At 39.9% G+C, this 26,491-nt stretch overlaps 1 protein-coding gene across 5 annotated transcripts in view; it reads left to right on the top strand.

The window, feature by feature from the left end:
- Positions 1-26,491, top strand: part of ZCCHC17 (zinc finger CCHC-type containing 17) — a 56,276-nt gene that overhangs the window by 18,643 nt on the left and 11,142 nt on the right. For 3 of the 5 annotated variants that reach the window (XM_082343913.1, XM_082343916.1, XM_082343915.1), the window contains exons 4-7: positions 9,882-9,982; positions 11,425-11,516; positions 18,084-18,184; positions 19,980-20,125. In XM_082343913.1, the coding sequence (XP_082200039.1) occupies positions 9,882-9,982; positions 11,425-11,516; positions 18,084-18,184; positions 19,980-20,125 (440 nt within the window). Of the gene's footprint in view, positions 1-9,881; positions 9,983-11,424; positions 11,517-18,083; positions 18,185-19,979; positions 20,126-20,457; positions 20,790-26,491 lie in introns of those variants that run through there. The other 2 variants (XM_082343917.1, XM_082343914.1) reach the window with 2 other exon arrangements.

Here is a 26,491-nt window from a genome sequence, read left to right as displayed (position 1 = left end):
GCATTGGCAGGCAGACTCTCAACCACTGCGCCACCAGGGAAGCCCTACCATCTCCCATCTTGAAGCTCCCTAGGGGCCAACCAATAGTCACCTCATTAGCATAAACTTGGGTAAGATTGGAAGGGTCTTGTTATAAATCACTAGATGCTCCTATCACTCAGGAAATTCCGAGAGTTTAGGAGCTCTGTGCCAGGAACCAGGGACAAAGACCAAATACATATTTCTTATTATACCACAGTATCAGTGCTGATATCCTAGTTGTGATAGTTTTGTGATATCCTAGTTTTGCCAAATGTTACCATTGGAGGAAACTGGGTAAAGGGTTCATGAGCCCTTTCTGTATTATTTCTTTCAACTACATGTGAATCTAATTTTTAAAATATTTTTTAAAGTGTTGGGTATTTCCAACAATAGTTTCATTTACTTTTTTTTAAATATTTATTTATTTATTTATGGCTGTGTTGGGTCTTCGTTTCTTTTTTTTAAAATTTTATTTATTTATTTCTTTTTGGCTGTGTTGGGTCTTCGTTTCTGTGCGAGGGCTTTCTCCAGTTGTGGCAAGCGGGGGCCACTCTTCATCGCGGTGCGCGGGCCTCTCACTATCGTGGCCTCTCTTGTTGCGGAGCACAGGCTCCAGACGCGCAGGCTCAGTAGTTGTGGCTCACGGGCCTAGTTGCTCCGTGGCATGTGGGATCTTCCCAGACCAGGGCTCAAACCCGTGTCCCCTGCATTAGCAGGCAGATTCTCAACCACTGTGCCACCAGGGAAGCCCCCATTTACTATTGAGAACGTAAATTGTTACATACTTTGGTAATACTTGTTAATGTTTTTATTTTTTTTATTTTTTATTTATTTTTTAAAATTCATTAAAAAAAATTTATTTATTTGTTTGTTTATTTGTTTGTTTATTTCGGCTGCATTGGGTCTTCATTGCTGCGTGAGGGCTTTCTCTAGTTGCAGCGAGCAGGGGTTACTCTTCGTTGCGGTGTGCGGGCTCTAGGCACACGGGCTTCAGTAGTTGCAGCGTGTGGGCTCAGTAGTTGTGGCTCGTGGGCTTAGTTGCTCCGCGGCATGTGGGATCTTCCCGGACCAGGGCTCAAACCCGTGTCCCCTGCATTGGCAGGCGGATTCTTAACCACTGCGCCACCAGGGAAGTCCCCTGTTAATGTTTTTAATGTGCTTACTCTTTTGATCCAGCAGTTCTTTAGGGAATATAGTTTGCAGTATGGAATTAGATAAATTATGTACATCTATGCAGTGAACTATGCAGATGATAAAAAGAATGATAACTGTATTTCTAAGATACTTTGGTGCTGGTACTGTCTTCCTTTTACCATAAGGGTCAGTGGAAAGTTTTTATACACTTCCACCACACTGATACCTGACTGATAGCAGTTGTAAGACACCATTGGTTATAAGAAGCATTCCAATTTCAGAGATGTTAAAGTGAGGGGGAAAAGTGCATCAGTAAAACAGGGTAAGTCAATTTACTGAAATGGAAAGGTGTCTAAGCTAACAAAATGAAAAAAGCATGTTGCACAAGAATTTGTATAGCATGACCCTTCCCCCTTTTAAAGCATGTTTACATATGCCTAGTATTTTAAACATTATTGCGTATATTTAGAAGAAAGTCTGGAAGAATAGGCAACACATTATTAACAGTGGTCACCTCTGGGGAGCTTGGTTTGCTAAGGGAGAGATGTACATGGAAAAGGGACTTTCACTATTTGCAATTTTTTAAAACAAAATTTTTCTTTTACGGAAGTCCAACAGCTGATTTTGCTAATAAAGCCATACCTCTAGCCTTGGAGACTGTACTCTGCTGCAAATTGCATCTTGGCGAATTAGAAATGGCTCACCAGTAGTTTCCAAGCTCGCAAAAAGCAATCTGTAATAAAGTTTCTCGTTTTATGTTCACTGGGATGTAATGAGGTGTAACTCATCCTCATCCCTATAGGGTATGCACCTCTTTTGATCCGAGGACAGCTTTTCTTGTCAGTGTACTTGCCATAGCTGCCAGTACCTGAAAGTCTCATCCTTACTTGAGTATTTATGTGACACTTTGGGGACTGTGTGGCAATTAAAGGCCTGCCATCTTCCAGCAGTTAGTCTAAAACTCGTGTCCATAGCCTGTCAGGTGATGCCTCTGATTGTGACTGCCAGTTTACAAGTCAATCTGTCAGTCTGACAGCTGTGCTGAGACAAGCCTTGGATGGGGAGCTCAGGGAGCCAAATAATTAGGTGGAAACTCTGTGAGTTCTAATCCTGGGCACTTCTGTAGGTTCATTGGGTAACTGGAGCAGTTACAGTGTATTTTAGCTTCTCCACCCTTGAATGGAGGAAGATTATTAAGTCCCACCCTGAAAGGACTGAGTTATGAAATAACTGGTCTCTAGATTTTAACATCTCTCATTCAGGAAGGTAGACTCTAATTTGAGTCATCTTCCTCAGATTTCTATTTTCAGAATTTTTTAATCACTACTGAGTTAAAGACCCCTTCCTAGTATTGAGGTCTAAACTAGATTTTCCTTCCCCTCTCATGGTGTTGTCCAATAGAACTTTCTACAGTGATGGAAATGTTCTATATTTGTTCTGATGTGTTTTCTAACACCAACTAGTTCTCCAGTTCTCCGCGCACCAACGGGGTGTCTAACAATTCAATTTTGACACTACCGGGAGTTAGTGTCAGGTCCCATAAGTTAATGGGGCTCATGCCCACAAGAATGCCCCACTTGAGATGCTAGTCGCAAGTCCTGAGCCACCCTTATTTCTAGCTGACCCACTATGAATCAGGAGTTCCATTGACCCCCTCCACAAATTTGATAATTTGCTAAAATGGCTCACAGAACTCAGGAAAACACTTTCTTTTTGTTTGCTGGTTTATTATAAAGGATACAAACAGGAACAGCCAAACGGAAGAGATGTATAGGTTAAGATATGGGAGGAGGGGTACACAGAGCTTCCATGTCCTCTGGCATACCACCCTCCAGCAAGCTAAGGTGTTCACCAACCCAGAAGCTCTCTGACTCTCATTGTTCAGGAGTTTTTATAGAGCTCCATCTCCAGCCCCTCCCCCCGGAGGTCAGTGGAGCTGAAAGTTCCAATCCTTTAATCACTTGATCTTTCTGGTGACAGCTCCATCCAGAAACTATCAAGGGGCCCCACAACTAAGTCACCTCATTAGCATAAACTCTAGTATGATCAAAAGGGGCTTACTATGAATTACAAAGACACCCCTATCACTGGGGAAATTCCAAGAGTTTTAAGAGTTCTGTGCAGGGACCAGGGACAAAGACCGAATATATTTTTGTATTATACTACATCTGTGCTTTCTAATACAGTAGCCCACCAACTTTTAAATTTTGTTTATTTTGATTAAACTTCAGTGTAAAACATCTGTAGCTAGTGACTATCATAGTGGACAATGCAGCCCTATATATTTATGATGTTCTTTTTTTCTCTACTATCCTCTGCCCACCAGCACTAAACTATGAAATTTTGAGAGTAGAGATTGTTCAGTGTTAACCACTTTTAAAGTGCCTTGCTTGTGGTAGTAGCACAAATATTTTTAGCAAAGAATTCAGGTTTAACAAATAATTATTGAGTTCTGTTTTCTGGTCAGTGTGTTATGTGGGAACACAGAGATAAGAAAACATAGTCCCTGCTGCTCTCAAATTGTTCACAGTCTAGGGTTGTAAACAAATTACAATGTAGTGTAATAAGTGAAGTTGCCATTAATCCACTGAACTGTGGAATAGTTAGGCTGTTGGGATGAGTCAGGGCCTACTACAGTGCCTGAGATATAGTGGGTGTTCATTGAATTTTATTAAATGAATACATGAATCCTAGTCCCAGCTCCCCCAGTTGCTAGCTTCTTGACTACAGCAGGTTGCTTAGTCCTTGAGCCTTAGTTTCCTTATCTGTGAAATGGGATGATGTGTATACTTTAGTTTCTTGACCAGCAGGATCATGTCTTACTCATCCTTGGATCCATTTTTGCTTATAATATAGTGGATATTTAGTAAATATTTGAACGAATCCATAATCTCAACAAGATAAAGGATGTGCAAGCACTTTAATTTATGTGCTTACATTATTGTCATATACTGCTGATTGGAGATAACTTATTTGACAAGTCTAGAGAGGGAATTCAGATGCCCCAAAGATAAAGGAGACCTTTTATGTTGACATTTTTGGGCTGCAGCTGTCCCCTAATAGTTTGTAAGTTTTAACCTCTTTCCTTTATTGTCAATGGAATTTGTGAAATTAATGGTGAACCTAACACAGTTGGGAGAATATTTTTAAGAGAACTATAATAGGCTAAGTCTGTTTTTCTCATATGGCGATTTAGATGCTAGCTCTTTCCAAGTTGTCAGAATTTTTTTTTCTTTCTTTTACCAGCATACACTCAGATGGGACTCATTCTGTTTAAGTGTTATGTTAGGTTTACTGAATGATGATGGATTTGATATGCCCTTTGGGCGTTTATGGCTTAATGTCAGACATCCAGACACACACTCTCCCCTTCCATGTGACATGATGAGCAAAGCATTTTTGTTGGTTTCTGTTCTGGAGCATTTGCTAGAACAGAATTAGATGTGTTCCTACTGTTGTAGATGAGATCTTTCTCTTTTTAATTGAAAAGATAACAGATCGATAACAAAGAAAAAAATGGAGAAATATCTGCTGTGTTGTAGAAGACCTGACAGACTCATATTTGAATTGCAGTTCTTTCTTTATCAGCTTTGTGACCTTGGACAATTTACTTAACTTCTAGACTATTTCCTCATGTGAACCTATGTCACAGGGCTGATGTAAGGTTTAAATGAATGCGTGGATGTTCTGTTATCTAGTGAGATACCCAGTACCAAGGAGGGAGCCTCATGTTTTATTTGGTGCCTTCTACTATATACACTTAATCCAACTGTTGGTGGTGTATGTGGGTAACAATGAAGTACCTCCCAAGAATTCAGGCTGTCTTCTGAGAATGAAACTAATGATGAATCCTACACAGAGTATAGGATTAGCCATAGACAGAAATATACCAGGTAATTGCCTATAAATCTGTGACTGAGGAGTTGGGAGCATTCAAGACTTCAACAAGATAATCTGGGTTTAATTCTAGGGAAAAAGGGATTGGAATGAAATTGCAGTTTAGTAGGCTGAAGTCTAATTGATTGTATCATTCTACTAGGGAGAGATTATATGAGCAGATATCAATCTCTGGAACATAGTAAAAGAAAGCCTGAGAGCCTGAAGATGGCAGTGTTTATTTTGCCTTAATAAGGAAAAAATGAATCTGATGGTAGGAACTAGAGAGATGGATTCTTTTATGAGGGGGTCCGTTAAACCTTCATGGACTGGAAACATCTCTCAAAACGTTTGTCTGCCTTTTGTTCTGATTCCGTGTTGAAGCAATTTTTGATCACTAATCTAATTTTTAGGTATTTGATACTGGGGTCAGTGGGTAGTTTACCTAGATAAGGACTTGGAACCTTCCAAGTATAAGAAAAGTATATCCTCTGTTGTAAATTAATAAATTGGTGAATTGTGTCTATCACCGAATCAATCACTAAATTGACAGTCTGATTAATGTATTTTGGCATGTAAGCATCTGCATGCTGAAGGCTCCTACATTTGTATCTTCAGTTTATACCCCTTCTCTGAGCTACAGACTTACATATCCAACTGCCTACCTGACATTTGCATTCAAGACTGTGGGCTAGACCATTTCTCTTGTTTAATTCACCCAATAAACTAAGGAGATAAGCCATTAATGTTTCAACTATAAAAATCCTACACCCCAGCATAACAATTTTTATGTTCCCTTTTCGTCTGTGTGCATATGAGACATAATTTTACATAATTTCAATCATAGTGTACATATTATTTTTACATTTTGCTTATATATATATATATGTTTTTATGGTTAAAATTTTTGTGGTTAAAACTATTGGATGCTTATAGAAAAATAAGAGAAAAAACTACCAAAGCAAATGATCGTTGTGTGATATTACTACCACACAGAGATAGGCACTGTTAACATTTCGGTGTATTTCTTTATAGTCACATATGTGCATAAAAATTAACATATTGAGATTAAGATTATATTCTATATATACATTTTGCAGCTTTTACACTTAATGAATGTTAAACATTTCTCTTTTAAAATACCTTTTGTAAACATTTAAATGCATTATTCTATCATTCAGATGTACCACATAATCATTTTAAGTTGTTTGTAGCTTTTCATTATTAATGCTTTACAAAAGTGCCATATTTAACTAAGAGGGATGACTGGGCCAGAAAATATCCTGCTTTGGGATCACGTGGGAGAAGGACAAATGGTTAACTCATTCTTTCTTTGTGGTACTCCAATAAATAGACCTGTTTGAGGAAAAAAGAAAAAATGTTCTCTCAACTATATTAGGTTCAACAGTAATTTCTTTCCCAACTTCCATTAGCAGTTCAGGAAAGAAGTGAATTTTAGAATTAGAGGACAGTTACAGCGGAAAAATGTCAAAATGAAACGTTTCCCATTCCTTTAGGGCATCTGAATTTCCTCTCCGGATTTTCCGTTTAGGTTACTCTGCTCATTACATGATCATGAAAAAGAAAAAAGCCCAGCTCCATGAATTTTATCCAATTTAGAGATTATGTGATAGTCTAAAATTTTAAACATGGGTTATATAATGTATATAGAATATTTTGGTTCCTGGGGTATTGAATGATAGGCTATCAACCTCCAGAATCAGCTGAAGTAGGTCTGAGAGACCCAATAACCATGATCAGAGAAAGCAGTGGCTTCCCACAGGAGCTGCAGACACAGAGGGTAGATATTTTGAGTTACAGGCATGTGCTGACAACTTTGCGTATGCATGTGTGTGAGAGAGAGACTGAGAATAAAGGTTAGTAATTCTCTCAGGAAACTTCAGGTAGGGCAGGTTTTTTGGACATAAATCTTTGACTTGTCAAGTTTTTTCTTTAGATTCCTGGTTTATTTTCATTCAAAATAATTGTTTATTATATTCATTTCCCTCAGAATATAGTTTTCTCTATTATTGAAACATCTGAAAATAAAACATTAACCTGCGCTCCATAGCAGTTTAGATTATTTCTTTCTAATTTTTAGAATCTGCGTTAAGCATTTTTATTATTTAAATGAGAAAATGCTAGTTGCCTACAATGCTTGGCACATAGTAGGCACTCAATAAATATTTGCAAAAGAATGCATTATTGATGTATTTTTACATAATCTTTTGAACATTGTTTTTAATGGGCCAAGTAGCTGTACCGTAGTTGACTTAACCATTACCCTATTGCTAGATATTAGGTTGTTTCTAATTTGTTTCTGTCTTAAAAATACATTGAGGGCTTCCCTGGTGGTGCAGTGGTTGAGAATCTGCCTGCCAATGCAGGGGACACGGGTTCGAGCCCTGGTCTGGGAAGATCCCACATGCCGTGGAGCAACTAGGCCCGTGAGCCACAACTACTGAGCCTGCGCGACTGGAGCCTGTGCTCCACACAAGAGAGGCCGCGATAGTGAGAGGCCCGCGCACCATGATGAAGAGCGGCCCCCGCTTGCCACAACTAGAGAAAGCCCTTGCACAGAAACGAAGACCCAACGCAGCCAAAAATAAATAAATAAATAAAATTAAAAAAAAAAAAACCATTGAATATTTTGATATAGATCACTTTTCTAGGTGCATATAGATTTTTCTGTGTTTAAGATTATTTTCTTAGACTCAGAGTGATTATGGGTCAAATTAATTATTAGAACTCTTGGTCGCAAGGGACAAAAATACAGGAGAAACGTTTTGGCTAATTTAGCTGGGGAGTAAATTTAGCTTCCACCAGGGCTGGATCAGGTGCTCAGTTTATGCCTTCAGGGCTTTGGTCGCTTGTTTATGCAGGCTCTTCTTTTGCTTCCCTCTGGCTTACTCTTGCCGCCTGGCGGTAAAGATGAGCATTGGTAACTTTTTGTAGTTTATAATCCTGACAAAAGGCTTGAGAAAGTTGATTTGATTTAGCTAGCATCTTGTGTCTGTCCCTGAACCAGTCAATTGTTGTGGCCCAGGGAATGAAGTAACTTGATTGACTATGCCTGTGTCATGTGCCCACAGCTGGGGGTCAGATCAGCTCCAACCAAATTACAAGGACTGACCAGATTATTTTAGAATGTAAGGAAGGTGGTTCTCCCAGAAAAGGACCTTGGACAGACAAGGAAAAGGATTTAATTTTATTAAATGTTTTTATCACTCTTGATAGCCATTGCTAAATGATTTCTAAAGATTTCTATTAGCCTCAGAAATATTTCTTATTTTACTATACTCATATCAACATTGGATATTATCTTCTAAATATTTTGCTAATTTAATAGATTAAAAATGCCACCTTGTTTATATTTACTTTTTTCACTTATAATTATTTTCTGTAACTGTAATTTAAATTTATTTATTTATTTATATTTCTTTTTGGCTGTGTTGGGTCTTCGTTTCTGTGCGAGGGCTTTCTCCAGTTGTGGCAAGCGGGGGCCACTCTTCATCGCGGTGCGCGGGCCTCTCGCGGTGCGCGGGCCTCTCACTGTCGCGGCCTCTCCCGTTGCGGAGCACAGGCTCCAGACGCGCAGGCTCAGTAGTTGTGGCTCACGGGCCTAGCCGCTGCGTGGCATGTGGGATCTTCCCGGACCGGGGCACGAACCCGTGTCCCCTGCATTGGCAGGCGGATTCCTAACCACTGCGCCACCAGGGAAGCCCTGTAACTGTAATTTAAATGGCTGCTTACTCTTTTCTTCTTTGGCTGTGTTGGGTCTTCGTTGCTGCGTGCAGGCTTTCTCTAGTTGGGGCGAGCAGGGGCTACTCTTTGTTGCGGTGCGTGGGCTTCTCATTGCGGTGGCTTCTCTTGTTGCAGAGCACAGGCTCTAGGCGCGCGGGCTTCAGTAGTTGTGGCTCACGGGCTCTAGAGCACAGGCTCAGTAGTTGTGGCACACGGGCTTAGTTGCTCTGCGGCATGTGGGAGCTTCCCGGACCAGGGCTCGAACCCATGTCCTCTGCATTGGCAGGCGGATTCTTAACCACTGCGCCACCAGGGAAGTCCCTGTTTACTCTTTTTTGAAAGATTTATCATAATTTACCAAGCTGTTTTCCAATTATTCGTCGTTTAGATTGTTTCGTAATTTTTATTTTTAACCTTGGTAGGTAATAATGCTGCAAGTATTTTTATATGCCATAGATTTTTGCCTCTATCGAGTTTTTCTTTTGGAAAAATTCCAATGGTGATATTCTTGCATCAAAGGTATAAACATCTCTATGCCCTTTGTTTTCAAAGAATTTTACCAACTTGTATTTTTACCAGTATTATATAAATGTAGTTGTTGTATTACATCTCTACTAACATTAAACACTATTTTAAAGAATATTTGTTAGTTGATTAGGTATAAAAAGTGATCTCAAATTGTTTTTTTGTTTTTTGTTTTTTTTTAATAAATAAATTTATTTATTTATTTATTTATTTTTGGCTGTGTTGGGTCTTCGTTGCTGCACATGGGCTTTCTCTAGTTACGGCGAACAGGGGCTATTCTTGTTGCGGAGCCTGGGCTCTAGGCGCGCGGGCTTCAGTAGTTGTGACACACGGGCTTAGTTGCTCCGTGGCATGTGGGATCTTCCCGGACTGGGGATCGAAACCGTGTTCGATCACTGCAGTGGCAGGCGGATTCTTAACCACTGCGCCACCAGGGAAGTCCTCAAATTGTTTTAATTTGCAGTTTTAAATTAATGAAACCTTTTTCAGTGAATCTCCAACTCTTCTCCTTACTGTGTTATTTAGAGTATGAATACCAGACTTGCCCTGTGCCTTATTTTATTTCTTCTTCTTGTGCTCAGGTCTGGTCCATCGAACTCACATGTCATCCTGTCGCGTGGATAAGCCCTCTGAGATAGTAGATGTCGGAGACAAAGTGTGGGTGAAGCTTATTGGACGAGAGGTAAAGTTCTGTGCAACTTTAACTCATTAGAAAGGATTAGGAAAAGCTGGGATTTTCTTAGTATTTCATGATGATATTTCATGAGTGTGTATGCATTGTTAACCGTGGCTGATAATCTTATTTTTGAATCCTGCCACTATAATCTGACTTGAATTTAAACCTTTGGGCTGTCTGTCATGCAGACTCAGAAGGAATGGTGTGAACTGTATGTAATAAGTGTGGTGCAATAAGTACATGTTTATAAAACTTCCTTCCCTGAAGTTCACCCACGTGGTGGGTGCGGAGAAAATACCAAAAAAGTAAAGAACCAAAAAGAGAGAAGAAAACTTAATCTGTGAGACTATCTTTTAGTAGAAATCTTCCATATGCACTTCAATTTGGACCAAAGCAAAAAGGGGCATAGAGTTTACAGTCATTTTTTCCTCATACCTGGCACCATGCAATGTGAGGCAAATGAGAAAGCACTGGAGGATCCTGTTAACAGCAACTCACTTGAGGGTCTGTGGGTGTGGACAGACCACAGGAGAGATGTGCAGATACACCGAGACCTGCTCTTTTACCATAGAATGGCAGGGGAGACAGGCTGAAAGAGATATTATTCAACAGTATTTGAGTGCTTATTATGTACTAGGTCTGAGGGATATAAGAATCAGATGTAAATGACTCCAGTGGTTATGGAACTTATATAGATTATAACTGGAGGAGACAAATAAAAAGTAAGCAAGCTAAAGTAATTAAAAATAATTACAAGTTACAGTAAGTGCTATAATAGGTTCAAACAATGTGGAGGTAGATTTAGGTAAAGGGGTCAGGAACGGGCTTTCTGCGGGGGTGGTATATGAGCTGAGACCCAAAGGAAAAGGAACTAGTCATGTGAAATGTTAGGAAAAGAATATTCCAGGCAAAGAGAATAGCTGATACAAAGACCCCAAAGTGAAGAGGGCCTTCAAGTGCTGGAGGAAGCAAAAGAAGACCAATGTGGCTAACAACTGTCTTCACATTTAAAGATGCTCTTAATTGTTTTCATGTTTACGAAGCTTTTAGGTGAAGTCCAAAAGGAGATCTAGTCCACCGGAATGTTCTGAAACCTATTCTGTGCTCATGGATCTCTGAACAGATTATTATGCTGAACTATCTAAAAGAAACAGCTTTTATTTTCTGCCTGGTTACTTCCACAGGCCCCAGATTTCTGAGCAACCATTTTTGTCTTTCCCCCCAGGAGGGTCAAGAATGATAAGAAAACCATTTCCTAAAATGCTTTTGCCATAATATCTGCCTGTTATGCTTATTAGTACCCACAGTGTTCCTAGCACAAGACCTTGGCCATAAGAGGAACTCAGTGTTTGTTACATGATAAAAACTTCAATTCTTAGATAATTTTAGACCAGCAGTCTAAATGATGTACTTTGAGCTTTTGCTGACTTTGCTTTTGTTTTTTTCAGATGAAAAATGATAGGATAAAAGTATCCCTCTCCATGAAAGTTGTCAACCAAGGGACTGGGAAGGACCTTGACCCCAACAACGTTATCATTGAGTAGGTACAATGTTTGGAAAGGCTAAAATCCTTCTACTTCTCAAACCACAGAATGCTGTAGTGAATCAGGCCCACCTGGGAACTCTACTATTTGTAGACTATGAAACTGATGAGTTATGTGACCTTTGTGAGCTTTGGTTTTTGGAGGTATAAAGTGTTATAGATAACACATTACTGCATAGAGTTCCAAGATGAAATGCTAACATGCACCTCCTAGCATAGAAGTGCAATGGTTCAATGTCAATGGTTTCATTTCCTTCCCCTTATTCTTTTTCTGCTTCTGCCCTTTAACCAGTTAGCCAACAAGCATTCATCATGAGATATTTGTTATTTGCCTTTCTCCTAGCTCTGGGACTGAAAAAAGGCAGAGACCATGTAGGAGGAATAACTCCAATGGGGTTTTAGACTCCTGCATCTTGGGATATGCTGTGTTCTGAACACAACACCTTACTTTCACTGGCTCTTCTGACCTTTCATTTATGAATGGAAAATTTTCTCTGTAGGATACTGTCTGGTGATACAGGGAATTTGCTGTCTCAAAATCTTTCTTGAATACAGGCATACTTTGGAGATACTGTGGGTTCGGTTCTGGACCACCACAATAAAGCAAATATCTTAATAAAGTGAATCACATGAATTTTTTGGTTTCCCAGTGCGTATAAAAGTAATGTTTACACTATATTGTAGTCTATTAAGTGTGCAGTAGCATAATGTCTAAAAAACAGTGTATGTACCTTAATTGAAAAATACTTTATTGCTTAAAAAATGCTGAAACAATGACAATAGTAACATCAAAGATCACTGATCAGAGATCACCATAACAAATATAATAATAATAATAATGAAAAAGTGTGAAATATTGCAAAATTACCAAATTTGATACAGATACAGAGAGTGAGCAAATACTGTTGGAAAAATAGCGCCAGTAGACTTGCTCAACTCAGGGTTGCCACAGACCTTCAAATTGTAGAAAACACAATATCTGTGAAGCTCAATAAAACGAGGGTATACCTGTATATGCCAGTGGTTTCTAACCAGGGGTTCCTAGGTCGCTAATATCCCTTGAAGAAGTCTTGGGGGTTTATGAACTGTTTCAAGTATTTCAGAAAGCCAACTAAAAAATCATACATTTATCCTCAGGTTAACCATGACATTATTTCACTGCTTCTGATGATAAAATATCACATTCTTTATCTCATGCTAATTGGGTGCTCTTAGTGGCCATCATGTTATTGATTATTTTTTTAAAAACAAGAAAAAAATAATAAATGTTGTTTGAGTGGGATCTTGGCGGCACAATGTTTGGAAACCCTTAGGTTTATAGTTCTGAGCAAAATCATTTTGGATATGAAGGAAATTTACCTAAAAGGAAGGGAAATGATGTTTATTGAATACATACTATGTGCCAGGCATTATGCCAGGTGGTTTGTGTACCTCAATGCATCTAATTCTCATAACAACCTGCAAAGTGGGTGTTATCTCCATTTTACTTTATTTTCTTAGTTTTAGCTTGATGCTTGGTGATAACTTGCCTGTGGTTATATAACACTTTACATTAGAAATCTTTTATAACTCTGAGCTCAGAAATGTTATTTAAGTCTGGCATTTACTGATTGCATTGTAATAAATTACTTCTGCTCCAAAGAATCCTGTCTATACAGACTCATTAAAAGCAGTGAAATTTCCCAAAGCCACCCTTATAAGGATGAAATATAAAACAAGTAAGGTAAAAGAGCTACTTCTCTTTCTCACAACAAGGGAGGGGAAGGGAAAGGACCCCCTGCTTTTATGATGAATGTGTCTTTATGTATGGACTACTTCTAGTAATGACTAAGTGACCGAACAGTAACTTTTGTTGTAAACTATTTCTAGACTGCATCTAGGAAAGAAGCATGGCATAGTGGAGTGATGACAGGTTTTAGAGTTAGACTTGAATCAGAAAGAGTCCTAGTTCTGCCACAAGCTAGTATACCGCCCTGAGCAGATTAGCTAGCCTCTTTGAGGTTAGATTAGCTAACCTCAGCTTCTTCAAAATGGAGGTAATGACACCTACATCTTAGAAATGGTGGTATGATTTAAATAAAATCTTGTTTATAAAGAGCCTAATTGTCTAATCTATAGTAGAAACTTAACATATAGCAGCTACTTGTAGTTATTGTTTTAAAATGTTTCTTTGTTTTTCCTCTAATATCTGAGATTATCATACCCTTTCTTTTGAAAGAATATATAAAACCTGTGAGGCAGAGGCCACATCTTAATCTCCCATAGTGCCTAATGTATAGTAGTTGTTTAGTTAGTGCATCCATTTACTCATTATTCAACAAATATTTACTGGGCTCATATTCTATTTGAGGTATAATGGCAATACCAAGGTTTCTGCCTAAGGACCTTACTGCCTAGTGTAATGAGATAATTATGCAAATAACTTTAATTTTAAGGCAACATGTAATAAATGTTAAAAGAGTGTTTTAAAGGAAGGATTCTAGGAGTTACCTTGAAGAGGAAGAGTTGATATCAGGCCCTGATGGTCAGAGAAGAGGTGACAGTTGAGCTAGGTCTTGAAGAATGGATAAGATTTTGTCAGGCAGCAGGGGAAAGAATAGTATTCCAGGCAGAAGAAATAGTTTGAGGAAAGGCATGAAGCAGGAAAGCACATGGCAATTCAGGAGTCTTGTTTAAGGAAAGAAGAGGGTATGGTCAGGTACTAGGATGTAGGGCTTGAAAGATACGTTGGGGTCAGATTGTGAACAGCTTTGAATAGCAGTCAAAGAATATGAATGTTTTTTAAAGCCTTTGAGTGGGAGAGACTCCTGAGCAGATTATTCTCTCCAGGTACCCCATTCTCTGGCCTCAACCTGTTAGGCTCAGTATCTTCATGCTGTCTGCAGCTACACACAGTTTGTCAACTACCTTTCATTTTTCATCAAAATCTAGCTGTCTTGTATTTCATTCCCTCAGGCCCCAAAGTATTAACAAGGTCATCTAATAAGTGAATCTGCAAATGGAAAGGGGTTAAATGCAGTTTCCAGTTAGGTTTAGCCGGCATAGTATAGTCTTTAGAAAGAGCATTTATGTATCGCCACACTGTAATTATCCATTTATTTATCTCTTTCCACTGGTAGACTATCTACCATGTCCTATCATTTTAATGTACTTACTCATATCACTGTACTAGCACTGGTGCTTGCCACTTATTAAACTTAAAAAAAAAAAGAAAGATTAATGCAACTATGTGTGCTGGATGGATTAGAGGCAGGGAGACCAGTAAATGAATTATTACTGTTTAGGTGAAATGTAATGAAGCCTAAACTAGCATGATGGCAATAAGGACAGAAAGGGAGACAGGTGGTGAGTGACACATTTGTTGAATTGGGCGTTAGGTGGGAGGTATGATTCGGCTTAGGGTATGTTTGAATCTGCAGTGTATTGGAATTGATTATAATGAGGGTTTGATTAAGCTGCAACTTATAGTCACTTGAAATTCAGCTCTACAAATAAGGACATCCGAAAGCAATGGAGTTTTCGTGACTGTTCAAGTTATGTCCCCAAGATCCTGCCTTGGTGGGGTTTTCTGTTTGTTTGTTTGTTTGTTTAATTTTCTTTTATTGTGGTGAGAACATTTAACATGAGATCTACCCTCTTAAGAAATATTTAAGTGTATAATAGTATTGTTGACTATACATACAATGTTGTACATTAGATCTCCAGAACTCACTCATCTTCCTTACCTAAACCTTTATGCCTGTTGATAAGTAACTCACTCACATTTACTTCTCCACTCTCCTCGCCTTGGTTTTTGTTATTCAAGCTTCACCCTTTGAACTGACCCTCTTGCATGACCTATACCAGACAGTAGACCTCCTATCGTTTGACTAAGATTCTTCTAGGGCAAAAGCTAGGGATTTGAACAGACATTTTCAGAACTTAAACCATATGCTTTTCTGGTCTGTCCCAACCGGGAAGCCACTAGTCACATAGGCTATTTAAATGTAAAGTAATTAAAAGTAAATAAAATTTGGGGGCTTCCCTGGTGGCGCAGTGGTTAAGAATCTGCCTTTCAATGACAATGACAGGGGCAGACAAAATAAATAAAATAAATTAATTTTTTAAAAAAAGTAAATAAAATTTGGTATCCAATTCCTCAATCACTAACCACATTTGAAATGCTCATTAACCATAGACATAAATAGTCAGCAGTACAGACATAAATTTATAGAACTGTCCATCTTTGCATTCTTTTGGACAACAGTATGCTAGATGGTGTGCTCTCTGCTCAGATATAGAGAAGAACATGACATAGACTTTACTATTCAAGTCCTGGTTGTGGTACAGAGGGTGAGGCAAAATGTAAACAAATCAGTAAAATAAAGTGAGTATTTAACTCTGCCTGTGGTAGAGTTTATAGAAGATATGATATTTGAGCTGAACTTTAAAGAATGAATGGGACAGAATATGGAGTATCTTTATCCTCTCTGTTTTCTCTCTTGACCCCACATATCCCATGAAACTGTTGGCTGAAATTTGTGAAGTGAGTAGCTCTGTTTTGCTTTGATATTGTTATCCTGCATTTCTCTGGGTAATGTGGCTCTTTTGGCAGAATATTTCTCTGTTTTTGCTGGACTCTACAGAGACCTGGTTGGAAAATCTTAGGTGAAGTCAGAGGTCAAAGTTAAAGATGTTCAGGTAAAGAAAAATATTTTGGATGAAGAACAAAGAAATTTCAACAAGGTTTTTTTTTTTTAATTTTTAAAAATATATTTATTTATTTTTGGCTACGTTGGGTCTTTGTTGCTGCGCGTGGGCTTTCTCTAGTTGCGGCGAGCGGGGGCTACTCTTCGTCGCGGTGCTTGGGCTTCTCATTGTCATGGCTTCTCTTGTTGCGGAGCATGGGCTCTAGGCACGCGGGCTTCAGTAGTTGTTGCTCATGGGCTCTAGAGCGCAGGCTCAGTAGTTGTGGTGCTCGGGCTTAGCTGCTCTGTGGCATGTGGGATCTTCCCAGACCAGGGATCGAACCCGTGTCCCCAGAATTGGCAGGCAGATTCTTAACCACTGCGCCACCAGGGAAGCCCCAACAAGCATTTATTGATGCTGTTGCTTGCCAAGCCTTGGGCTGAGGTGCCAGGGAAATAAACACAAGTAAGATATTTTTTAAACGGGCCCATGATCTAGAGAAGAAACATAACTCTGTGATGTGATATGTGTTAGGATTAACATGTGTATAGGATACAGTTAGAGTTTGAAAGAAAGAATGATCAGGAGTGATACTCTTCAATTAAACATTTTCTAAGAGTACTCTGCAGGTACTGTGTGTTATAGTAAAGGTAAAAAATAAGAGCTATGACAACTAGGGTACTTTGGCTCTTCTGGTAGGAGTGTAATTGGTAAACACACTGTCTGGCAGTGTCTACTAAGGCAGATGCCCTACAACCCAGTAGTTTCCCTCCTACGTGGAACTAGGCATTTCCCAAAGGAATGCATGTACATATAAATGTTCACCAAAAGACGTGTGCTAGAAAGTTCACAGAAGCACTTTCATAATAGAAATTACTCAAATACCCATCAACAGCAAAATACTTTGCAGCAATGAGAATAATTGATCCATAACTACATACAACAGTTGGATGGATCTCACAAAGTAGCGAAAGGAGCCAGACACAGAAGGGCCCATTCTCTGATTCTGTTGATATAATTTACAAAAATAGGTAAAACTACTCTATGCTGTTAGAAACTAGAATAGTCGTTACCCTTGGGGGAAGCACAGTGACTAGAGGGGCTTCGGAGGTGCTGGTGATATTCTGCTCCTTTATCTGAGTACTGGTTACTGGGATATTTCAAATTGTAAAAATCAGTGAAGCTGTATACTTGTGAACACTTTTCTGTATGTATTTTATACTTTGGTCAAATGTTTAGAATTTTTAAAAAGTGTTATGGGAATGTGAACAAAGAGATTAATTCTGGCTGAGGGGCTCAGGGAAGATAACTGGTTAGAAGGAGGGGCAGTAACTGAGCTGAGCCTTGAAATGTTTGGGTGTAGTTAGGTGGTGAAGTGGGAGTAAAGAGGGAAAGCAGAGCATTTCAGAAAGAGGGAGCTGCCTGAGCAAAAGCAGTGAACCATCTGGGGAAGGTAAAATAGTCTGGTTTGCCTTGAGCATATTGTGCAAGATGAGTCTGGGAAAGTAAGTTAGAGACAGACTCTGAAAGGCCTGGAATACCAAGGAGCTTAGACTTGATTTTCTAAGAAGTTTTTGAAGGTCTTTTAAACCCAGGAGTGACCTTGTAAAGGTTGCAGGGGGCTTAGCAAGGTGAGTAATTATATCTTCATCCCCTGTGCGTCAGTGAGATGAAATCTAGTCTCATTCATAATGATTAATTCAGAGCCTTGTCCTGAATGAAAAAAATTGTCATTTCATGTCGTTTCTTTCACTGCCTGTTTTCTTATGCCCAGTGCTTTTCCTTTCTCCCTTCTTCCTGACAAAACAAAACAGAAAAACAACATAGAGTATTAACTTGTAGTATCTCTGGCCACATCTCTTAAGAGGGCCAACAGTCAGTATCATTTCATTACAGGCAAGAAGAGAGGCGGAGGCGGTCCTTCCAGGATTACACTGGGCAGAAGATCACCCTCGAGGCTGTCCTGAACACTACCTGCAAGAAGTGTGGCTGTAAAGGTAAGGCGAAGTCTCTACCATTTCAGTTTTTCTCTCTTTGTGGATGACCCTTTACGGGATGAGGGAGGTCCCCTGGTGTGAGTTAGCTCACTGTGGTTTTTAGCCAAATGCTGGCCTCACCTGCTCATCTGCTGTTCCTACTAGACTCACATCAGAGTTCATGGCTTGTTGCTTTTTCTGTTTCCTTTTCTGAATGCTGGCCCTGCCAGATACTACACCACCACCACTACTCCCCTCTCTCTACGGGTGATGCCCTCCCTGGGCAAGGTCCCCATGTACTATGCCAGGAGGGGTAAGAGTGTTGGATTATGATTAACACTCTAAGTTTTTATCTCTAAGGATGATTATTGTTCTGCTGCAAAAATTAAGTGACTTGGAAATATATTCCTTAAGGATCCAAGTCAAGCTCTTTCTTGCTTATTACCTTTATCTCTATAACTTCAGAGTTCTGAATACAGTATCTTTTTAGTAATAAAGAATACAGGCTAGTCACTTCCTTTTAGCTTTGTTTCTTCAAGTTTCCTGCAGTCCTACTCAAATATTAAAGAGCTCTTTCAGCCTGACTTCCCTTGTTGGAGCTATAATGAGAGGTATTGCCAGCTTCTCATTTTCAGAGTGACCTCAATTTGTCACCCCTTCTCCCTAGCCTTTCACCTACCCAGCTCTCTTGATTTTTCTACAATGAGTGGTAGCAGATTTGTGCCCTGGTTGAGGTCGTGGGGTTTAAGCCCCAATTTATCATTAATGTAGAGGGAGGAAGGGAAAAATAAAATAGAAAGAATACTTCCTCATGAGTATTGTGGGACCATTTCCAGCATAGATATTTGGAAAACTCTATGCTGTATTCTCCTTCCAGGCACCATCCCGCTTCTGGACTCCGAGTTGCAAAGTAGTTTACACATAGCTTTTTGATGACTTCATCAAATTCTTTGTGCCCCTGAGAGAGGGTCTACAAAAAGCTCAGACAAAACCAGCCGTGTAGCATCTGTTAAATGGCCCCTTAATAGCAGTGTAGGCTCAGGGAAGGTAGGGTTCTCTTACCTTCAACTTGTGTCCACCAGGTGTTACATGAGGCAGAGAAGAATAATGAGAGATGGAATTCGGCCCAGGCAGGCCAAAGGTGGTTGGTTTTGGTGCAGCAGAAAGAGCACAGGGCAGGGAGGTATGAGACCTGGGGTAAGTTTTAGCTCTGCTGCTGTCTGTGTGACCTTGAGGTACTTCTCTACTCTGGGCCTTCATGTCCTCTGCAAATGCAGTGTTGGATTTGATGATCTCTCAGGCCCTTGCCAGACCTGACAGTCTGTGAATGTTGAGTGCCCCTAGGTGACTGCTGTCTTTCTGTGTGTTAGCTTGAATCTGAGTGCTGCCTTCCTGCTTGCTGCCTAAGAGCTGTCTTCCTTTAGGGCTTGGCCTGCCACTCGGCTCCCTCTGCTAAGTATTCTGCTCTCTGGAGCAGCCTTTCATTGTCAGGAATAGTTCCAAATAGACCTTTAAAAATTCCTGAGCCCAGTTGCTAATGGAAGGCAGCACAAGCCTGTATCCTCATGTCCTATGCCATTCCAAAGCAGTGCCAGTGTTTCCCACAGCTCTAGGACCAGATGCTTGTCTGGCTCTGGTTAAGTGAGCAGTGCCATCTTGAGGTGACAAAATCTGCTCTGAAGGCAACAGCTGCTCTGAATGAACTCATTAGTACCTCCTGAACGAGCCAGCCCTTCAGGAACTTCTAGGGAAGATCCAGCTGCTAAGGTGAGAGACTGCCTCTTGCCTCCCTACCTTTCCTACTTCTCTTCTGCAGGCCACTTTGCAAAGGATTGTTTCATGCAACCAGGTGGGACCAAGTACTCTCTGATACCTGATGAGGAAGAGGAGAAGGAAGAGGCAAAGTCAGCAGAGTTTGAAAAGCCTGACCCCACGAGAAATTCTTCTAGAAAAAGAAAGAAGGTGAGTGCTGTCTTTATCTTATTTATCATATTTTTTTGAGTTTTAAAATAAAAATATACTTTCTGCAGAAATTTTAGAAATACTGAAAAACATAAAGAACATTAGGATCTCTTGTAATCTTTCCACCCAGCGAGACTCTTATAGTAGTTTTGGTATATTCTAATATTTTTTCTAGGTAAATATATACATACATATAATATAAATATATACATAATTTTCTAGGGAAGTGTATATATAATTTTCATATATGTATATGTTTACATATAAACACACAATCATGGTCATACTAGGTATAGTTTATATCCTACTTTTTTCATTATATTTATCAAAAGCGGGGCTTCCCTGGTAGCACAGTGGTTAAGAATCCGCCTGCCAATGCAGGGGACACGGGTTTGAGCCCTGGCCTGGGAAGATCCCACATGCTGCAGAGCAACTAAGCCTGTGCGCCACAACTACTGAGCCCGCGTGCCGCAACTACTGAAGCCCGTGCACCTAGAGCCTGTGCTCCGCAACAAGAGAAGCCACTGCAATGAGAAGCCCGCGCACCGCAACGAAGAGTAGCCCCCACTCACCGCAACTGGAGAAAACCTGTGTGCAGCAACGAAGACCCAACGCAGCCAAAAGAATAAAATAAATAAAATATGTAAATTTATATTTATCAAAAGCATTTTCTAGTATCCTTAAGTGTTCTTCAAAAACTTGATTTAAGAGCACCATATGATATTCTACCCTATGGTTATATGATGGTTTATTTAATAATTTTTCTATTGTGGGATATTTTTGATTACTTCCAACCTAAATCTTTGGCCATATCTCTTATTGCTTTCTTTGGATAAATTCCTAAGTAAGATTACTGAGTTAGGGCTTTAAGACTCTTGATACATCTTATCAAATTGTCTTTCCAGAAAGTACTTATTTTACACCCAGCAGAGGATAAGAGTGCCTGTCTCGCTGAGTTGTATCTTCCATCTACTACTTCTAGCAAAACAATTCATAAAACAGACATTATTGTGGTGCAGGAAAAAAACAGTGCATTTGTAGCATACAACATAGAGAGGAAATGAAAAAAAACTATGCTATAGTTTGGTCAGAAATAGTTGTTCTCATGTAGTGTAGTGTTTTTCTTTTTTTTTCTTTTTTTTTTTTTGGCCACACACCGCAGCATGTGGAACCTTAGTTCCCCGACCAGGGATCGAACCTGCGCACCCTGCATTGGAAGGCAGAGTCTTAACCACTGGACCGCTGGGGAAGTCCCTAGTGTAGCGGTTTTCTAATTGTGGCTGGTTATTAACTTTTGGGTTTTTTTTGGTTTTGTTTTGTTTTTTCAAAGTTTTGGCAAACTTTTATTGAGTGGTCATTTTATTCCAGGCATTGCAAACCTAGGAATATAAAAACTGTGATAAGGTCCTTGCCCTCAGTGGGCATTATCTACAAATTCAGTATTATCTTCATTTTAGATGAGGAGGAAGGCCCATTGTACCATTATTAAGAATTACCCCAAGTATATGGATAATAATATATCGATCTGTATATTCTTTCCCTGGGTGATCACATCGGTCCTAAGACTTCAGCTGCCCTGACCACTTTCACATCACTAAGTAATATCCCACTGGTACTTCAGACTTTGGCTTGGAGTCAATCAGACGTAGGTTGAGGCCCTTCTGTGCTACTTACCAGCTATATAACTTTGGGCTCTCTAACTTCAGTTCCTTAACTGACAAAGTAGGATCATTGTGCTCCTTGAACAACCAAAACCCTTGTTTCTATCCTTCTACCTTGTATTACTAGTTTTAATGACAGCAGTAACCTCCCAGTCTCCCAAGAAAGAAACAATATGTAATTAATTTTCTTCTCCTTACTATCCCACGCCTAGTCAGTCACCAAGTCCTGTCCATGGTACCTTATAATATCCCAATTCTGTTCCTTCCTCCCACTCCCACTACTACTGTGCATTTCACCTGCTTCCCTCACTCACTTATATTCAGACTATTGAACTAGCCTAGGGAGATTTTAAAACTACATATTTGCCTTCTACCTCTTGAGTACCAAGTTCACAGGGCCTGGGTCTGGGCATCTGATTTTTTTGAAAAAGCACCTTCTTTATCTCACTGCTCGATTCCCTTCATTAATATGATTTTTTGCCCTCTGCTTTAATTCTGAATGGACTGCTCGAGGCTGTGGCTGTATTTATTACTCCCTTCTCTTCTCTAACTACCTTCTCCCTAAGTGATCTCATCCTGTCCAGTGGTTTTGAATACCATTTATATGCTAATAATCCCCCAATTAAGTATATGTATCCTTTTTAAAATCCAAGTCTGTAATTCTCCAAGTCCGTAATTCTATCTCTAACTTTTTCTCTGGAACTTCAAATTTAGATATTCAACTGCCTATTTGACATCTCCATCTGATTGTCGAGTTGACATCAAGCTTAGCACACTCCAAAACTCTTCAGTGTTCCTCCTACCCAAGGCTGCTCCCTTCATATTCCTCCCTCTCTCAATGAATGGGTCACCAGTTGCTGAAACCAAAATCTGCAGCCTTTGGGTATAGTGTTGTTGTTCTAATTGTAGTAAAAGATATGTAACATAAATTTTACTGTCTTAATCTTTTTTTTTTTTCCTTTGGCGGGAGGCCGCGCTGCACAGCTTGTGGATTTTAGTTCACCAACCAGGGATTGAACTTGCCCCCTCGGCAGTGAGAGTGCGGAGTCCTAACCACTGGACCACCAGGGAATTCCCCCGTCTTAACCGTTTTTAAGTGTACAGTTCTTTGGCATTAAGTAAATTCATATTATTGTGCAATCATCACCACCATCCATCTCTAATACTCTTTTCCTTTTTTTTTTTTTTTTTTTTGGCCGCGTTGGGTGTTCGTTGTGGTGCGCGGGCTTCTCGTTGCGGTGGCTTCTCTTGTTGGGGAGCATGAGCTCTAGGTGCACGGGCTTCAGTAGTTGTGGTGCACAGGCTTTGTTGCTCCGCAGCATGTGGGATCTTCCCAGACCAGGGATCGAACCCTTGTCTCCTGCATTGGCAGGCGGATTCTTAACTACTGTGTCACCAGGGAAGTCCCTCTAGTACCCTTTTCATTTTGTAAAACTGAAACTCTATACCCATTAAACAATAACTCCTCATTCTCCTTTCCTCCCAGCACCTGATAACCACCATTCTACTTTCTGTCTGTATGATTTAGACTACTCTAGGTATCTTATAAAGTGGAATTATATAGTATTTGTTTTTTTGTGACTGGCTTACTTGAGTTAGCATAATATCCTCAAGGTTCATCCATGTTATAGCATGTGTCAGAATTTCCTTCCTTTTTAAGACTGAAAATATTCCATTGTATGCATATACCATATTTTGCTTATTCATTCATTCGTTGTTGATACTAGGATTGTTTCCACCTTTTGGCTTTTGTGAATAATGCTGCTGTGAACATAGTTGTACAAATATTTCTTTGAGATCTTGCTTTCAATTTTGGGGGGTATATACCCAGAAGTGGAGCTGCTGAATCATATGGTAATTCTTTTTTTTTTTTTAATTTATTCATTTATTTTATTTATTTATTTTTTGGCTGCGTTGGGTCTTCATTGCTGTGCACGGGCTTTCTCTAGTTGCGGCAAGTGGGGGCTGACTACTCTTCGTTGTAGTGTGCGGGCTTCTCATGGCAGTGGCTTCTCTTGTTGCAAAGCACGGGCTCTAGGTGCGCGGGCTCAGTAGTTGTGGCTCGCAGGCTGTAGAGTGCAGGCTCAGTAGTTGTGGTGCACGGGCTTAGTTGCTCTGCGGCATGTGGTATCTTCCCAGACCAGGGCTCAAACCTGTGTCCCCTGCATTGGCAGGCGGATTCTTTAACCACTGCGCCACAGGGAAGTCCCATATGGTAATTCTATTTTAATTTTTTTTGTGGAACCACCATACTGTTTTTCACAGCAGCTGCACCATTTCGCATTCCTACCAACAGTGCCCAAGGGTTCCAATAGAGCATAGTGTTTTATTATTGTCAGTTAGGTAAAAGTGGATGATGTTGTTGTTCAGTTGTTAAATTCTTGTCTTTTCTCATTTTTTCTTTTTTTTAAAAATTTCTTTTTAATTCCCAGGAAAGTGTTGTTAACATATCCAATCAGAACATGTCTCCTCCTGTTTAAAATCCTTCAGTGATTTCCCATTGTACTTTAAAAAAAATCCAGACTGCCTCCTGTGAAAACAAACTGTCTAACCCTAGTCCTCTTCAAGTACTGCCTTTAGCAGGCAGTAAATTATATCTAGCTAAAACATTGTTGTGTCTCTTTTTTAAAATTAATTAATTAATTTATTTGGTTGCGCCGGGTCTTAGTTGTGGCAGGCGGGCTCCTTAGTTGTGGCATGCGAACTCTTAATTGCGGCATGCATGTGGGATCTAGTTCCCCGACCAGGGATCAAACCCGGTCCCCCTGCATTGGGAGCGCGGAGTGTTAACTGCTGCACCACCAGGGAAGTCCCTGGTGTGTCTTTTTTATGTATTTATTTTTACAGTTATCTTCTGCTTAAGACAAGGGCTGCAAGTTTTCTATTTACAGTGCTGTTATAAAGTTTCCCTTTTAAGTAGGACTTTTTAAAGCAAAAATTCAGATATTAAGAAAAAGTTTAAGTAAAAAAATAGCAGTTTATAAACATACGGAATAAAAATTGTGGCACTATTATATGAATGAATGGCACTTGGAAGACACTGATTTAGAGCAGTGGGGATATTATTTTAATTTGGTACTGTTCTCCTGTGAACCAAAGAAATAGAAATTAACAAAGGCCCCTACTTCAAGCGCTGCCCTCCAGAAGCCTTCTGCAAACCTTCAGCATTGCCGTGTTTAGCCTAACTCCCTCACAGAGGCAACTGTCCCCAACCCTGCAAGCAGTATTGCTTTTTTTAAAAAAATTTTTTTAATTGAAGCATAGTTGATATACAATATTATATAAATTACAGGTGTGCAATATAGTAATTTACAATTTTTAAAGGTTATATTCCATTTATAGTTACTATAAAATATTGGCTCTCTTCCTCATGTTGTACAGCAGGGGTCCCCAACCATACTCCCCACCCGCCCCTCGGGGCCGCACAGCAGGAAGTGAGTGAGTGAAGCTTCATCTGCCGCTCCCCATCACTCGCATTACCAACTGAACCATCCCCCCCACCCCGCCATGGAAAAATTGTCTTCCACAAAACCGGTCCCTGGTGCCAAAAAGGTTGGGGGACCGCTGTGGTACAGTGTATCATTGTAGCTTATTTTATACATAATAGTTTGAGTATTGCTTATTTTTGAACACAGGGTTTGGCTTTACATATCTTTATTCTTGATGCTAGCCTTCCTCATAGAGGTCTGAGGACTTGATTTAAAGAGGGAAATGGGAAGCTTCCACCATATTACCTCATTATTTAAATATAAAGCAAAAGAAGGGCAACCCATAATCTTAATACTTTACCAGAATCTATATTATTGTGGCACATATTTTCTTCTAGCTGTTTTCAAATGCATGTTTTACCTAGATGTAATTAAAATGTATGTATAATTTTGTTTCCTGTTTTTTACTTTGTCATAGCATCTTTACATTTTTGACACAGTCTTTTTTTTTTTTTAATAAATTTATTTATTTATTTATTATTTTTGGCTGTGTTGGGTCTTCATTGCTGCACACAGGCTTTCTCTAGTTGCGGCAAGCGGGGGCTACTCTTTGTTGTGGTGCGCGGGCTTCTCATTGTGGTGGCTTTTCTTGTTGCGGAGCACGGGCTCTAGGCGTGCGGGCTTCAGTAGTTGTGGCGTGCAGGCTCTAGAGTGCAGGCTCGGTAATTGTGGCGCACGGGCTTAGTTGCTCTGCGGCATGTGGGATCTTCCTGGACCAGGGCTCGAACCCATGTCCCCTGCATTGGCAGGAGGATTCTTAACCACTGTGCCACCAGGGAAGCCCACCACATAGTCTTAATAATGCTCATTTGCAGTGGCTATGCAATATTACATCAGGTGGATGCTGAGGAATTGCTTTTCTGAAGGCAGTAGAGGATGTACTTAAGAACCTGGGCTGTGGAGACAGACTGCCCGGGTTCTAATCTCAGTTGGGTCACCTCCTCACTGTGGAACTTAGGCTAATTACTAAACTTCTCTGAATCTGTTTCCTTTATAAAATGGGAACAATAAACATCTACTTCATAAGGTTGTTAGGATGAGGAGATGCACATAAAACTCTGAGCACAGTGCCTGCATACAGCAAAGCCCAGTGCGTGTCAGCTACTAGTAGCTGTTGCTTAAAAACAGAGGCTTTATTATCACTGTGCAAGAGGTGCACAGTGCACCTCTTGCACTGTTGGTGGGAATGTAAATTGATACAGACACTATGGAGAACA

The sequence above is a fragment of the Balaenoptera borealis genome (assembly GCF_965194805.1).
Source record: "Balaenoptera borealis genome assembly, chromosome: 1".
NCBI lineage: Eukaryota > Metazoa > Chordata > Mammalia > Artiodactyla > Balaenopteridae > Balaenoptera > Balaenoptera borealis.
This window is presented reverse-complemented; position numbering and strand designations above follow the sequence as displayed.